At 47.3% G+C, this 15,621-nt stretch overlaps 7 protein-coding genes across 7 annotated transcripts in view; 4 read left to right on the forward strand and 3 right to left on the reverse strand.

The window, feature by feature from the left end:
- Positions 1 to 357: 357 nt before the first annotated feature.
- LY89DRAFT_656240 (uncharacterized protein) lies at positions 358 to 2,498 on the reverse strand. The gene is made up of 4 exons (XM_018212373.1): positions 2,062 to 2,498; positions 1,749 to 2,015; positions 1,201 to 1,696; positions 358 to 1,153 (listed from the first exon to the last, which is right to left on the reverse strand). The coding sequence occupies exons 1-4, from the start codon at positions 2,476 to 2,478 to the stop codon at positions 741 to 743; spliced, it is 1,593 nt and encodes a 530-aa protein (XP_018064818.1). The 5' UTR covers positions 2,479 to 2,498; the 3' UTR covers positions 358 to 740.
- Positions 2,499 to 3,135: 637 nt separating this feature from the next.
- LY89DRAFT_689700 (alpha/beta-hydrolase) lies at positions 3,136 to 4,696 on the forward strand. Its single transcript, XM_018215954.1, has 4 exons — positions 3,136 to 3,479; positions 3,526 to 3,666; positions 3,734 to 4,131; positions 4,184 to 4,696. Exons 1-4 carry the CDS (start codon positions 3,261 to 3,263, stop codon positions 4,545 to 4,547), a joined length of 1,122 nt encoding a protein of 373 aa, XP_018064819.1. The 5' UTR covers positions 3,136 to 3,260; the 3' UTR covers positions 4,548 to 4,696.
- Positions 4,697 to 5,576: 880 nt separating this feature from the next.
- Positions 5,577 to 5,897, forward strand: LY89DRAFT_740177 (uncharacterized protein; the record flags this gene model as incomplete). Its single annotated transcript, XM_018220559.1, has 1 exon — positions 5,577 to 5,897. One exon carries the CDS (start codon positions 5,577 to 5,579, stop codon positions 5,895 to 5,897), a length of 321 nt encoding a protein of 106 aa, XP_018064820.1.
- A 189-nt stretch (positions 5,898 to 6,086) lies between these two features.
- On the reverse strand, positions 6,087 to 7,749 carry LY89DRAFT_740178 (MFS general substrate transporter; the record flags this gene model as incomplete). The annotated part of the gene is made up of 3 exons (XM_018220560.1): positions 6,087 to 6,705; positions 6,754 to 7,508; positions 7,561 to 7,749. The coding sequence occupies 3 exons, from the start codon at positions 7,747 to 7,749 to the stop codon at positions 6,087 to 6,089; spliced, it is 1,563 nt and encodes a 520-aa protein (XP_018064821.1).
- A 2,093-nt stretch (positions 7,750 to 9,842) lies between these two features.
- LY89DRAFT_740179 (uncharacterized protein) lies at positions 9,843 to 12,134 on the forward strand (the record flags this gene model as incomplete). Its single annotated transcript, XM_018220561.1, has 7 exons — positions 9,843 to 9,908; positions 9,954 to 10,191; positions 10,325 to 10,604; positions 10,656 to 11,132; positions 11,180 to 11,324; positions 11,374 to 11,533; positions 11,581 to 12,134. 7 exons carry the CDS (start codon positions 9,843 to 9,845, stop codon positions 12,132 to 12,134), a joined length of 1,920 nt encoding a protein of 639 aa, XP_018064822.1.
- Positions 12,135 to 12,417: 283 nt separating this feature from the next.
- Positions 12,418 to 14,566, forward strand: LY89DRAFT_262358 (alpha/beta-hydrolase). Its single transcript, XM_018206279.1, has 5 exons — positions 12,418 to 12,670; positions 12,769 to 13,725; positions 13,778 to 13,865; positions 13,913 to 14,487; positions 14,534 to 14,566. The coding sequence occupies exons 2-4, from the start codon at positions 12,842 to 12,844 to the stop codon at positions 14,279 to 14,281; spliced, it is 1,341 nt and encodes a 446-aa protein (XP_018064823.1). The 5' UTR covers positions 12,418 to 12,670; positions 12,769 to 12,841; the 3' UTR covers positions 14,282 to 14,487; positions 14,534 to 14,566.
- Positions 14,334 to 15,621, reverse strand: part of LY89DRAFT_710737 (uncharacterized protein) — a gene marked incomplete at both ends in the record, with an annotated part of 2,478 nt that continues 1,190 nt past the window's right edge. Inside the window, 4 exons of the mRNA XM_018217853.1 lie at positions 14,334 to 14,615; positions 14,660 to 14,854; positions 14,912 to 15,317; positions 15,441 to 15,507. Coding sequence (XP_018064824.1) covers positions 14,334 to 14,615; positions 14,660 to 14,854; positions 14,912 to 15,317; positions 15,441 to 15,507 — 950 coding nt within the window. The remainder of the gene's footprint in view (positions 14,616 to 14,659; positions 14,855 to 14,911; positions 15,318 to 15,440; positions 15,508 to 15,621) is intronic.

Raw genomic sequence — 15,621 nt, forward strand, 5'->3', positions numbered from 1 at the left:
GGAGGCACGATGGTACTTCACGGCCCCATTGCTCTAGCCCTAGTCCCAGTTGACTTCCAATCCTTGACCTCTTATTTGGACACGAAGGCTTGATCATGAACTGACGAGGGGAGAGTGAATGGTCTGCTGCAAGTTCAAATAGGAGTAACTTTGGAGAAGGGGAACTTGCGAAGCTTGGTGCAATTGTCAATGGGTAGGTGAGACTGCGATAGCAAAACAGAGGTGAAGAAGAGATTGGGCGGTGAATAGTCGGACACCGTGGATACACTTGTCATCAATGGAGTCTGTCTTGGTTGTGGTTTCACTTGATTTTCGAGTGATAACATGCGGATGAGGCGGAAAATGACACAAATACTGATCGACTTCAATGTTACACTCTGATTCCAAATGTTCTCTCCCGATCGTCCTCACTTCCCCGTGTCTGGAACCGATCATCATCCAGCTTTGCCAGACGTTCATCAAGTGCAGATTTTGTGAACTCCTCGCTGCTTCCATTTCAGCTTTTGCTCATATCATGGTGACAACTGCACTGTGCACAAGTGAATCGCCGAGGTTCTGAAGCGGAATACATTCCCATTGTCGAACAGGTCCAGTCAATCTATGGCTTGGTGAGTGGTTTGATGAAGGTAAACTGGACTCGCGATGTCCCAGGAATGGGGGGATAGAGATGACACAAGATGCGTTGAGGGATAACATGCTGCATTCCTTTTAGTTCCAGGATAGAGCCTAGCCAATGTGAATTATATCGCAGGTCTCTGACTCGACGCACGCTTCAAATTCCATCCCAGCACGACGTCCTTGCCTGGTGCTATCTTCTTTCGCAAAATCGAAAGCTTCGGAATAGTCACGTGAATTCCACTGAGCTCCTCCAACACAGCATCAGCTACAGCTGTAGGCCAATCAAGGTAATAGCTCATATGAGACGGAATCGAGTCGTTGATTCTGGCAACCCAATCAAGATTCATTCGACAAGGCGTTGTCTTTGTTCTGCCGCCCCATTCTCGATCCAGGATCGGGAGCATCATGAGTTGTATTGCGAAGAAATGTCCAACGAGTATCCTTGATATGGTGTTTGTGGGGTCGGAGAAATCGGTGAATTCTTGATTATCGAACAGGTTGATGGCTTGGTAAATGGTGATAAATTTGAAGTAGCCTGGGGGGAAGTCAGCATTGTCCGGAAACCGTGGATATCTGCTTCACCTTGTAATGACGATATCCTCAGAGCAGCGATACATTCGACAAGGAGATCATAAAACTTGAAATGTACTGGAAGTTCAAGTATTGGTGGTAGAACATCTAGGGATATGTTCGCGCCGTCCAATATTCCCGGGTTGATTACTGGCAGGTTCATCAATCTTCCTTCCATGAATTCGAAATGATCCTGGGCCGTAAGGAAGAACGCCATGGGAAGTTTCTCTTCCCGGAGCTGATTACTGACGAGAGTACAGCCGCGCACAAATTGGAAGAATTCGGGTATGCCATCCTTCATGTACGAAGATTGAAATGTGAGAAGATAGCAAGACGCAAGGAGTGCATCTCCATCACTTCCCGCTCGGTTCTTCTGTGTCAGAGCTTCACCAGAACCTTGGATGGCTCGCACGCGATGGTGCAATGCCACAGAGCTGAGGTCATCACCGGTGATGAGTTCTAAATGTGACGCTGCCACGCCGAGAATGGCGTGCATCAAATATTGGTTCTTGTGAATCCGTCAGCAAAGAAATTCATCGGTCCTGAAGCAGAGAACTTACATGGTGTGCAATAAGCGGAACTTGAGATAGCCAGGCAGTCTCATTACCAACCGGTAAATGAGGATATGCATCCAGAAGGTAATGATGAAACAGTCGCATATCAGTCAAAGTAAAGACAGTTGGCGTACTTTGTAGGTTCACCGAAGTCACAGGATTTGGCGAATACAAGAAAGATGATCTTAGCGCAGATAGAGTCTTCGGAGCCGGGTACTCGCACTTGAGCTTCTTCCGAGTACAATTGCGACATGCAGGCTGATTCTCCTGGCACTGTGGTTTGTTAGCTCTCTTCCATGTCACGTGTAAGCTGTCTTACCTTGATCTTCCGCTTCTTGCAGTTGAAGCAACCTCCTCGAGATTTCTTGTGGCCTTTTCGTGGTCTATGCTCGGGATATATCTCACTTGCTACGGGGTTAGCGAGATGAGAAGCCGCTTCCTCTTCACGTACAGATGGTCCCGAAGCAAACGCATTCGCGGCGATACCAGATCCTGCCCCTGTGAAGGATGGTAAGTCCTTTCCTGGAGAAGAGGTAGGGACTTCGTCAGAAGAATTGCCAGTCAAGCCGCTTGCGAATGCATCAGGAGAAGGATGCTGCTCGCTGCCTGGGGTTGGCCAGCTCGAGTCGAAGGAAGCCAGATTTAGTGCTTTGTCAACGTTGGCACACCCGCCTTCTTGTGCATTTCGAAACTCATCTCGAAGTCTCCGAAACTGGGTGACATAATCGGTGGCCATGTTGTCATGGCCATGCGAGGACATGAGAGAAGATGGAAGCCATTAATCAGGGGCGGAGCTAAATTTGGCCGATCCGCTATCTTAGGTAATGTCACGTGAGTGAAGCTTCTTCTGGACCTGTCTTTATTTTCAATGTATTATCTTCTCTGAGCTGGTTGAAGGGATGTATTTACTGATTAGACACCGATGCCCTGAACAGAATTTGGTCTGAACTTGGCTGTACTACAATCTTAGCGTCTTTCGCTTAGCTCGGGGTAACCCCTTTTCCTCTCCTTATAAACCGCTGTTTGCTACTTTTAAGCGATGGACTAAGCTATACATATTACTGAGTTATTAGCAAGAAAGCAGTTCAGAACCGAATAGTTTTGAGGAAATTCTTATCTTCTTACTTCGCTCAGACTTTGCGGTGGGGCTACGAGAAGTACTGTCTTCCTAACTTTAAAGCATGGAATACGCCAAGAAGCATTTATCTGCTGCTTTCCTGTTACCTAGATTTTCTGAATGCTAACATATTTTATCTCATCAAGCTGATGATTTGCGTATTGAACGAAATGAGAGACGTCGACTAAATTCGGACCAATAGCATTCCGGTTGACATGAGTGGGTCTGACATCGCGAACTTCAAAGTCCGACATCCCGATAGATAATACAATCTCACGACCCAACACTTATCTGCTCTCAATTCCCTCTTACGGGTTCTGCGCCTGTACTTCATAGAATTAGATACCCTCATCGGCTCATAGAAACTCATTGGATTTTATTCACACTTAAGATTCAGAATCATGGATGCTGTTCTCAGCTCCACTACAGCTCTCGTCAGCTTCAGCATTCTCACAACTCTTACTGCCATTACCGTTTCGCGCTTGATATTCCGAGGAGATGAGGTGAAGGTCATCAAGAGTCCTGCAGCTACTCTGCTGCCAAAGTTGAGTCTGACTGAGATAGCGGCCTTGCCGTATCCGCCAGATGCGCTCCCTGGCGGAAGAGATGTGGAAAGTCCAGTACGTCTCAAAGAATATCTCTTATGATATGCACTGACAATTACAGTACGGAACAGTGAGAGTATTTGAATGGGGTCCCGAACATGGCCGAAAAGTCTTGCTGGTCCATGGAATTACGACTCCCGGCCTTGCACTCGGTGCTGTTGCGCATGGACTGGTCGAGCGAGGCTGTCGCGTTATGATTTTTGTAAGCCTCCCACTTAATCTCGAGTTTCTACCTCTTCATGGCCTCATTATTGATGTGATTTTTCTAGGACGCATGGGGACGAGGCTACAGCGACGCACCTGCGGACCTTGTCTATGACGAAAGACTATACGCAACTCAAATCCTCCTAGCTGTTACCTCCTCACCACTGTCATGGACCGGTGGCCTAAATGGAGGCTTCAGTGTCATCGGCTACTCGCTTGGAGGTGGCATTTCAATCTGCTTCACTAGCTATTTCCAAAACATGGTTAAATCTCTAGTCCTGCTTACGCCAACGAGTTTGATTCGCGACAGCCGTCTGGGTGTGCAAAAATACTTCCCGATTCTTTTTAGCATCATCCCAGAGCCTATTCTGGAAGTTCTTCTCAAGAAGAGATTGCAGCGTCCGATGTTTCCGAAGGAGAATAGGGAGAGTGTCGCTACTGCAGAGGTCACCCCCAACGAAGCGTATGTTCTTAGCAATATCAAAATGATCATCTACTAACATTGCACTCATCAGCATCCTCAAAGAGCCTCCTCCCTCATTGAAGTATCCAGACGTCACAGTTTTCGCAGCAACCCAATGGAACATCCAAACGCATCCTGGATTCATCCGTTCATTCACCTCTGTCGCAAGATTCGGACCTGCAGCGGGCCAACACGCCGCGTGGAGACGTCTACTCCAAAAGAAGCGTAAGATCTTGATTATCGTAGCGAGTCACGACCCGATCATCGTCACCGAGGAGCTGAAGCCTGATGTCGAAGAGGTGGTGCGAGATTCGGGAACTGATATCGTATGGCGCGAGATTGATGGGGCTCATGATATACCGACGACAGACCCGGACAAGATTGTACGTGATATATGTGCGTTTTGGGAGATGTGAGGCTGGAATTATGATGCGGGGTTTGGGGAAGAACGATACTTTAATTAATGGCTTAGCTAGCGTTCCGAATCACTTGATGCGGTGGCTCTCGAGAATTGCGGGGAGGAGAACACTAATACACGCACTATACTTTGTTCTTTGTTCTTCGCATTGAGTATTCCCAGATTGGCCAATTCATCGTGCATCAATGGACTAGTCTTAAAAGTTGTTCATATGGATATATGACCCCGCTTGCCTAATTGGGCAAGTGGGGTCAGAAGTTCAGTACTACTGCTTTGCTAATACCATCATTCAGTTAGACTGCAGCTAGTACTGCCACATGCGGGCACTGTTTCAGTGTTGTATATGCCTTTATGCCGTATATGAGTCTACGACACAGCTTTTACGATTGCTGGTTGGCTCATCACGGTCTTTCGAGTCAAGAAGTTTCGTTTGTTCCCTTAGCTATGAAGACGTTGACGATCCGTATACTGAGGCAGCTTATCCATGATCGAGGATGACCAATGAGTGGTAAAGACAGCAAGAGTATAAAACTATCCGAGGTGCAACTGCAATGCGAGACTAGGTGAGTGGAATGCCGTGGGAACTGGCCAAATAAAATCCGATATGCAAGAACTTGGACATCGAGTACGTATCCAAAGTCAGGAGACAAAGCATTGTAAGCTTTGAATTGCCTAGTATGGAGGGGGAAAAGTGCTGGCGTGAACAACGGGATAGTAATAATCAAGTGGCCAGGCTCGAAGGCAGGTACTCACGTGGTGAAGACCACTCGAAGTGCTTTGAACAATGTTACTTCGATCCTTATTTTACTGTACCTTAACAATAGAAATAGAGCCATCGCCTTTATTATTGCTAAAAATGGATATGCATGAACAAACACCTTGTCCGGAACAACACTAGGTCACAGTGTATAATTTAATTCCGAACACCATCTTATCTTGAATCATCAAAACAAACACACTACTCAGTACACTACTTTCACTTTACACAACCCAACACCTCAAAAACTCAACTAAGACCAACATCATTATGTCTTACAACGACCCCGTCCCCCTCTTCGACACCACAGCCTCCGAACCCTCAGCATTCTCCCGCCGCCCCACTCCAAAATACAAACTCAAATCAGCCAAGCAACTCGACGCAGCCGACGAGCGCCGCGAAGCAGCAGCCGAGCTAAGAGCTCAGAAGAGGGAAGAGGAGAAAAATGGGTACGTGGGCCCGAAACACACTAAGAAGCAGAGAAAACAGGGAAAGAAGGCGGAGAAGAGCTTGGCTAAGAAGGCGGCTAAGAAAGAGAAGAAGAGTGCAGAGAAGAATAAAGAAGAAAGTGAGGCGGATGATGAGGAGTAAGGGCAGTCTTTGTCCGGGCTCCACAGCTGAGTATCCTCCCCTCGAAACAATGAACAATAGAATGAAAGAAATTCTGAAATCCACACACTTCCCCATAAACCAGTGACCAAAACGTGACTATCTAAACATTATATTATTTTACGGAAGACTTACTATGATGTGAAACCTCTCATATGCTCTACAGTGAATCTAACCTCTCCTCCTCTCCCATCGAAGAACTCCCCACCGTCCAGTCCAAACCCTAATCTTCTTCCCACAAACTAGAAATACCACTGCAAGCAGGGCAAAGAAACACTGTACCCCAACCAGTGTTCCGAACACCGTCTTCCCACCCATGACCTCAACCCATTCTTCTCCCCAAAGCACAATCACAAACCCCACGACTTCACTAATGAAACTAGCCAGGGCTCCAATCTCGCCGGCAAATGCTAAGTACGAATCAACAGCGTACACCAAGACCATATTCGAAATTCCCGTCAACGCGAAGCCGTGGATTCCCCACCCGATGATGGGCGCGATCCATTCCGAGCTCGAAGTTCCGTGCAAAGTGAAGCTCGTGATTACAATACTCGCCCCTCCAAGGAATATGAGGATGGGAATGAGGTAGAGTCTATACTCAGGTTCTCTTCCTCCTTCGTGCTTTCTCGTGATGCGAGCGGAAAGTGCATCGAGTCCTTTGCCAAAGAGAAGGATGGCGATCAGTGATCCAGTTAGTGGCGCGAGGGACGTGAGGCCTAGGAATTGCGTGCTGTGGCTTTCGGGCGGGGTTGAGAAGTTCTGGATGAGTGAGAGCCTGAGCATCATATTCCTGATTGTGTCAATAGACTATCAATTAACGGAACGAAGGAGGAAATACCATCCAGCAAAGACCCCAAGGGTCAGAGCGGCCCAAAACACGCCTGGATACGCAGCGATCGCTACCAGATTCCCAAGTGCTCGCCAGAGGTTCTGCCCCTCGACCCATCCTCTGGTGAGCTCCATACGCTGCCAGTGATTCTTCTTCGGTCCATATCCATGGATAGGCTTGAGGATGTCTCGGTCATAATAGGTCGTTTCCTCCACTGTATAAATGGCGAGCAGCCAAACAAATGCAGCTGCGATTGCTATCCAGTAAGAATTTATTCTCCAAGAGAAATACTGCACCACCAATCCATTGATGAGTGTTCCGAGGAACAGGCCGCTGGACAGTGACACCTGAAACCACATCATTGCCGTAGCTCGCTCGTGGACGAAGAAAAGATCGGCTACTACAGCAGGCACGACACTAGTCGCCGCCGCAGATCCGAAAGCGGAGAGAATGGAAGAGGCCAGAAGTTGGTCATAACGGTGGATTTGTGAAGACCATATGTTTGCGGCTACCAAAATGGGAAGCGCAAGGAGAAAAACCGGACGTTTTCCAATCACGCGACTCAGAGGCACCCAAAACAAAGCTCCCGCTCCCAAAGCCAAGAGGTTGAATGCTGTCAGAAATTTGATCTCCAAGACACTGATTCCGAACTCGTGACTCAATTGAGGGGATGCAATGGTGAACTTGATTGCATTTGCTGTAGCGAGGAATGCGAACAGGCATATGGTGAAATATGCTTTGTATTTTTGCCATTTGTTCCAATTCTGCAGTAGGTCAGCGATTGTAACCCAAGTCCAAAAAACACAGTTCACATACCAGAGGATCATTTGGATCCCAAGAAGGCTGCGGTCTTAGAACTCTTCTTCCGGCCTCATCGGGATGCACAACAATCGTTCCCACCTCCTCCTCATCGACCTCAATCTCGGTTTGGCTCTCCTCATATTTTGGAAAGAAAGGCCTTGCTGATGGAGGCGGCGTCTGCGCCGAAGATCGTCTTATACTCATGAAGTCAAGCGAAAGTGGTGAATACCATCGTGTATGAAGCTGCGGGATGGAAGGCTCACTAGCCAACTCCCGTACTCTGAGGAAATCCAGCGTGGAATCGTGACTCTCCACCAAAAATACAATGCGGATTACGAATTATCATTAAGCACGACCTCAAAATAGAAAGCTTCGAGTGTGTGGGAGGTGAGGAGTGTGATATGCCGCTGCTGCAGGGTGCAGCTTAAGGTACATAAGTACTGGGACTGACAGCGTATGACGAGCATCTTGCCTTCTTGGATGTATGTACGTACCCACGGGCCGTGTGCAGATTTTGCGGAAAGTTCCTGCAGATTGATCATATGGTAATTGCTCCGCTCAATGTGGCGGCAGATAACAAGCGTCAATCGGATGATAGAAAAGTCAAATAGATGATAAGGCTGGTACCTGAGAGTCCACCCGAAGAGGCTGAAGTCAGCCTATACTTGAATTGGCCGAAAGCATAAATGATAGGACAACATCCAACTGGTGATTGGTTGTCTGCATTATTATGCACGATTTCTTTACTTGATGTAGATGCAGAGGCTCAACTGTGAGCTCACTATGACACAGAATAGGACCTCGTCGGTGATGCGCAGACCTAAAGTGGTGAAATGTGGCAAGATTTCTCGCATAACAGGATCTGCATATGCATGATACAGTTCAAGTCACAAGTACTGGTACTTGAGCACATCATCGAAAGACTTTCAACACATACATCCCAATCGGCCACTGCCGAGGGAAACTCGATCGTCGCATGAAGGAGCTATGAGGAGGTTTCCGTACCGATGGGCACGCCATTGCAATATCGACACAGATATGACCTTAATGGAGGATAGGTATAAACACACGAAACTTTTCCTGCGCCTTACTGTGGTCATTCTGCAGTGCACTATACTACTCTGATGGAAAAAAGATCTGTCCAAATTCTGGAGTGGCAATGTCTTGATCCGTGCCAGGCATCGCGTGGACAGTGCATGGCATGGGCACAGACGGGAGATCTGCCCCCCTGAAACCCCAGAGTACAGCCCGCAAGATGCTGCTCGGGAGACGTGGCGTCATCGTGCTTTATGACAATGGTATGTCAAACGGGAGACTGGCCACTTCAACGTCATTGTAATCGCCAGATTCGCCACCCCTCGAAGGTATCTGAATGCGTTCTCCAGACGTGCAAAGTCCAGAAGTTATAGATTGGAGACTTCGAGATCGGGTCCTATGCAGAGTCAATATAGTGACTTCCTGGTGCAGCCAAATCTGATGGCTGTTAATGTATACTGTAGGTACCTTGCAGGCTCTAAATTTGCACAGCCAAAGATCTCTATCCCAGATTAATTCCCGTCGCATGAGCGGAATAGCACCTTCCGACGATTGAAGGAACATGTATAATAAATGTGTGCCGATAGCTCACCAAATCCCTTCTTGTCCGGTAAGCCAATGCCCAAGTCTTGCGCTACCTTTGCTTGGGAGGAATTACCTTTGTCCGTCAGAGCTTCGCTGGAAGATAGGTTCTAGAATGGAGCAGGTGACAATGATTAAGAGATTTGATAATGAACCTAATGAGAGGCGTCGGTCCTCTTTGGTGAGGGAGACTTTTGTTGCATGTCTTAAGCACATTTGGAGAAAAGTTTGGAAAAGAGGAAAGTAAATTAGGAAGCTTGGGCTCGCGAGAACGGAAGGACTTTGGCCATGCTCGTGACTACCCCTTCACGTACCTAAATTTTATACGTTGCAGACAGATGATTGTGTCAGTTCGCATTCATTCAGTATCGCAGTATCCATTCTTGTATATTCTGTACCTATAGGTATCGAGGGAATACACGTTGAGCGCAGAGTATTCACGTGACTCTCCACTACTGAGTCGTACGGCAAAGGTAATCCTTTTGCCCATTCAAATCAACGACTTCATATACGCTTTGATGACCGCCTGGATGGCGCATTCCGTCAAGCAAAGAAATCAAATACTTCGTACATTATCGTTCTTCAGATCATGATTTGGCCAAAGTCCGGCGTTAGTAAACGAAAATATTACCTTCAACGGCCCGGAGATTCCGGCGTCGTTCTCATCCAACAACATCAATATGGACGCGACCGGCCCTGCCACACCCATTGCGGCAGTGGCTTGCATGCATTGCCGCCGATTGAAGGTACTCTATATCTTCCTATCATCTTACAGAACTGACACTGAGTAGATGAAATGCATCGGCTCGGACAAGCCACCATGCGCTCGCTGTGCGAAGGCCGGTCGGGAGTGTATTGTCCAGAAACCGGACCGCACACAATCCTTGGGCAACATTTCAAATGGCTTCCATCAAGAAGTCCCTCGTCCGGCCCGTGGTGATTTTATGGACAGGAGGCCTTCACGAGGAGAAGGAGGTACGATCCCAGAGAATAGCGACACAAATAACCCTATAGTTTGGCGTAAAGATGGTTAGTCTTCTCTTCCTCAATTGCTATTTAAAAAATCTTGCTCCTCCGCCCAAGGCCGTTTGGCCCCCTACCTATTTACATTTTTGGCTGATCCATTCTTTGTAGATTCGTTTGCTGACATACATTGTCTTAGGATTTGGAGCTGCTATTGCTCGGAATTTCTTTCCAATCAATGAATTGACACGCGCAAACAAAGAGCCCGCTTTACCTTCAATATACAATACCACACCCTATGCCACTGTATTCAGCGCATCTGAGAATATCCAAGATGACGATAGTGGACAACCCAATTCGAAACGAAGGAGAATCGAGGCGACTTTGCAGACACCTAGGCACCAAAACACCCAGGACCTGCATATGTCCCCATATGATACATCAGTTCCAGAGAGAGATATGATGCAACTCATTCATATGTCTGCACAATGCTCCCAAACCCTCTTTAAATGACTGACATCGGCCACTAGATTCCGAAACCGAATGTTGGTTTTCATACCACTTCTCCAGGAAAGCGACTTGGAAGATATATCCCACGTGATTTCCCAGAAAAGGACACTGGCCTTGTGTATCTGCTATGTCACGACTAGATATGTCCCCGGGGGCGAGCGTACGAGAACACAACTTATCCCAGCAATTTCCGATATCCTGCAAGACCGTAATGTTCGACCCCAGACCGATGGAGAAAAGTGGACGATGTTGCAGGCTCTTTCGGTGCTCTATGCATATCGACCAACGATTCAAGAAAACACAACACGACATGATCAAGCAGATATCTCTCACCGGTCTATCAAGTCATTTACAGAGAGTTACGCCCTGCATTTATCTGTTCATCGATCAATAATAGGTCTGAAAGCTTCAATCCGATCCAATGAACCGAACATCAATTCGACTCAAAACTTTAAATATTACATCTATTGGTTGTGGCTTTTCAATATGTCCAATCAGTAAGCGTTGCACGTACCTGTCATGACTTGGTCTAACAAGCAAAAAGCTTTTCCGTTGTAACTGGAACTCCTCCGAGTATTAGAATAGACGCAACAATACGCGCCGCCCCACAAATACTCGATAATATTGATGTTGGCCATGGCCCACGACAAATTCTATCGGAGGCTGAATTGTGTATTCATTGGGACAAGGTAAACCCACCAAGAAATGTCCTGCTACATTCTGACTCAAGCTTGACAGATCAGTGCACACTCCCCAGCGCTTGCCGAATGGTGGTGTCCTCCAGACACCGCAGATGAAGCATCTGCCATTCATCCAGAAATCTTGACAAATGTCGCCAAAGCTTCCGACGAAGCTCTCACAAGCTGGAGCAGAAAATGGGGCCCTGCCATTCCGACAGGTGAGCACGTATGGTTTCCATGATCAACACTCCTAATATCCGTCCAGAACCTTTAGGTCAAGCTATGGATTTTCATTTCCGATTCACGAAATTCTGCCTCAGCACCTACATGATCCGAAATCTCAGCATTGGTCGCAACCTCACCACCGACCAGCAGGTCAGGATCAAAAACAGCGTCCAAGCAGCACATTATTTCTGCGAGCATCTCCTAGACCTGGGACCAGTATATCGTGATGCAGCTCGATACATGGGTGACTTCGGTTTTGTCATGGTCTCATTCTCCTGCCTCTTCATCATAGAGGCTTGCAAGAACTATCGCTCCCTTCTCCAAGATGAACACCGCATGCTTGGAACTGTTGAAGAAGTTGCTCTGCTCATGAAACAGCTTGCAATCAGTCCTAGCTCAACCCATGGCCCTGGCCTGCAAGCAAGCATCGTCTTATACCGACTACACGAGCTCGACAAGCACGATGAAACTGAAGCTGCTTTAGAGGAAGCCCCTGGTGCACAATACTCGTTCACGTCTGCTGATGCGGAAGGGTTCATGATGGATCCCATTTGGGATTTGTTGAATTTCTTCCCAGAGATCAAGGGAACATAGGAGAGAAGTAACAACTGCTCCCGGATCGACTCTTCCGTGACTACCTTTGTGTCATGCTAGAATATTTCTCCCAGTCCGCGAACATCTCCTCGCACAGAAAATGAACCTCAACCACAAGATGACTTCTATCGTTGTCAAGCTACATGGCATTGTTAGCGTGCGGACACCGGAAAGGGGCTCGCTCGCTTCCGACATGACCACCTTTTCGCGCCACCTGGCTATTTACGGATAGACGAATTACACGAACGACATATTCTACAGGCTCCACCGAGCTCCATCAAGCCACCATTCGACCGAGGAGACGTGCAGATATTGTCTCTCGTCAGTGGCTCAGCATTGCCCACTAGGAATTGTTTCTCTGTAGTTGAGTTTGGACCAAGAGTTTGGTTTTCGCCGAGATTGAGGGGTTTGCATATACTTCATAGGTAGCTACCCGTTATCTGATGGAGGGCAAGACATAATTGGCTTGAATTAGTGGTTTTGGAGAGCTAGTGATTGCTTTTTAGTGTAATGCGGGGAAGGTCTAATGCTGCGAGGTGAGATCAAGCGGGGTATACTGGTGGTACCTCTTATTTCCGCCATGTTCCCATCAAGTTTATGATATAACTCCAAATTTTTGGCTGATACTCACAAGATTCTTCAAATAATTAAAAGAAGTTCTGAAGTTATAACTCGATCATCTTACTGCAACATCATATCATCTCAACATGGGTTCTAAAGGAGTTCACGAGCGGAGCGATATCACAAGCCCACTCAAAGCCGCAGTTCCTAAACTCAACACCCTTCTTCAGAAAGATGCTCAATTCCAAGCTTTCGCCGACACACCCGAGATCTCCTCTCCTATCACATTTGGCATCAAAGCCGCGGGATCAGACAATGCCATTCTCGTCACTGTGAACAACAAATCCGGTGCCGCGACCACAGGAAACCACCAAAAAGCTCTGTTCACTCTCTCTGCTCTACCAGAACAATGGGAGCAGTTCTTCAAGCTTGTCCCAGCCATGCCGTATCAATCCTATTGGGGCATGTTCGGCATGAACATCAAACAAGAAGGTATCGAAATTCTCGGCGACCAGTTGGCTTTCAATAGATATACCCACTTCTGGCGACGAGCTCTTGAAGTCCTGCACGATGCGCACTGTGGTCCGACGCCAGCAGATGAGCAGCCCGAAGTAGATGTCGATCACATCGTCGGTCGATACGTGTACATCACCGCACCGATCTGGGGACGATGCAAAGTGTTCTACGAGCAGAGCGGGGAGGGGAAACAGGATATTGTGTTTTGTCACACTGCAGGGTCGGACAGTCGCCAGTATCACGGTGTGATGAATCATCCGGAGATGAGGAAGAGGTGTAACATGATTGCGTTTGATCTTCCAGGGCATGGACGAAGCTTTCCTTCGACGGAGTACTTTCCTGGTGCGCATACGAATACGGAAGATGCTTATGTTGGGGCTATTGCTGCGATGGTGAAGGTGTTGAAGTTGAATAAGCCTATTGTTTGTGGTGCCTCGATGGCAGGACAGGTTTGTCTTGCGGTGGCGATTAGGGCCGATGAGGTTGGTGCTGGTGGAACAATTCCCTTGCAAGGGTGAGTGATCAGCTGCAATTGAGAGCCAGAGGTTTGCTAATGCGGATGACAGATCCGACCATATCACTATGGAAAGACAATTCCACGACCGCTCGCCTCATGTCAATCAAGCTTTGTACAACCCAGAGTGGGTCTATGGTGTAGGTATCCTTCGTATCACACTCGGCAGTGGTCTAACAGGCAGCAGATGATGTGTCCCACAGCCCCTCTTGTCAACCGCCAACTCATCTGGCATCTGTACTCCGCTCAAGCATATGGCATATTCCACGGAGATCTAGACTTCTATTTCGGAGGCTGGGACGGCCGTTCGCGTGTTGGCAAGATTGACACTAAGAAATGTCCAGTCTTCATGTTGACTGGCGAGTATGACTGGTCGAATACACCTGAGATGGCCCAGAAGACTTGTGATAAGATTCCTGGAGCCAAGCATAAGGGTATGCCAGAGTTAGGACATTTTCCTGCGACGGAGAATCCAGCGAAGTTTGTGCCCCATTTGTTGGAGGCTATTGAGCATATCCAAAAGACAAGGGAGCGAAACCCTGCAGACATTCTGTAAGGTTTGATGTCTGGTTCTAGGTCGATGGAATTTCCTGTACTTTTGCGGTGTACTATCGCCGGTCATCGAACTCCATCATCTCGATTTCGTGATCCTCCAACAACTTCCATGCCAGCCTCTGATTTGTGATGTGCCCCTTCAATCCCTTGTTGAAGTTTGCCATGCACTTGATTGCGACGCCAATAGTAACAACGCTCAGCATGATTGTAAGGAACCCAAAAGAACTGACGTTTTTTCTTACGGGTAAATAAGATTCGGCGTGGGATGGTTGGTATATTCGTACGAGCTTGAACACGTAGAAAGCAAGGAGAGCAGTGTGAAGTACCTCCAAGATCTATTAGTTTGAGTTATTTCGAGATCGGATTGGGTATACGTTACCAAAACAACAAGCATGCCTGTTATGTTCTCCCGTCTCATGAACCAGGTCGAAACCATGAGTGTGAGGATGATGAATGGGATTGATGCGACAGTGAGTACGAACTCAAAGTTGGCAAGTCCAGTCACAACCACTAGCATTTGGATGACGAATCCTAGGAAATAGAATAGGTCGAATTTGAGAATACTCGTGAAAATCTGAGGACGGAAAATTGATCAAAAACATTTCTTCAGTGTGAATGATGGGTAATGTACCTTGAAGGTGAAATAACGTTTTTGCATAGCCAGGTCTGCGTTCAGCTGGCGATATATTGTCCATTGAAACTCTCCATACAACTTGAAGCTAACGCAAATGATAATGGCTGTATACAAACCAGTCAACGAAGCATTGGCATAAGTGAGATGCTTCATGTTGATGAGAGTTGCAGGACCGGCTGCGGTCTCTAGGACGATAACTACTTTTTCGACTTGCTGAATTTGTAGTATCGTATAAACACAGAGAGAAGCAGAGTAAGCACAGAGGCCACCTAGTTGGATCATGTTTCGTTGCGATAGAGTGTCGTAAAGTAGCAATGCTTGATATATGAAACCAAAGATGAGCAAAGAAAGGAATGTCGGGACGGCTTTCACTTCAGCAGTGATTGTCCGATCAGGAACCAGACTACCTTTGAGTATGGAAGACATGACCCTATACTGGATTAATGACCAATTCAAGTGAGGTGCAGAGGTACTCACGACTCGAGAGTCAGGACAGTAAGAGCTGAGGCCACCGGGAATGGCCCACTTAAGCGAGACGCGGTAACGCGTAAAAATTCTACACCCCATTTTAAAACCCTTACTACACAACAACCCTCTTAGGAATCAGTCCATAATTCAAGATGGAGACACCTCTTATCCTAAGTGATCCTATCGAGAAAGAGAATAATGAATGGCCTACCCCTGCACGTGCAGTCATTCGATCCCTA

Source organism: Mollisia scopiformis (assembly GCF_001500285.1).
Source record: "Mollisia scopiformis unplaced genomic scaffold LY89scaffold_26, whole genome shotgun sequence".
NCBI classification, from domain to species: domain Eukaryota; kingdom Fungi; phylum Ascomycota; class Leotiomycetes; order Helotiales; family Mollisiaceae; genus Mollisia; species Mollisia scopiformis.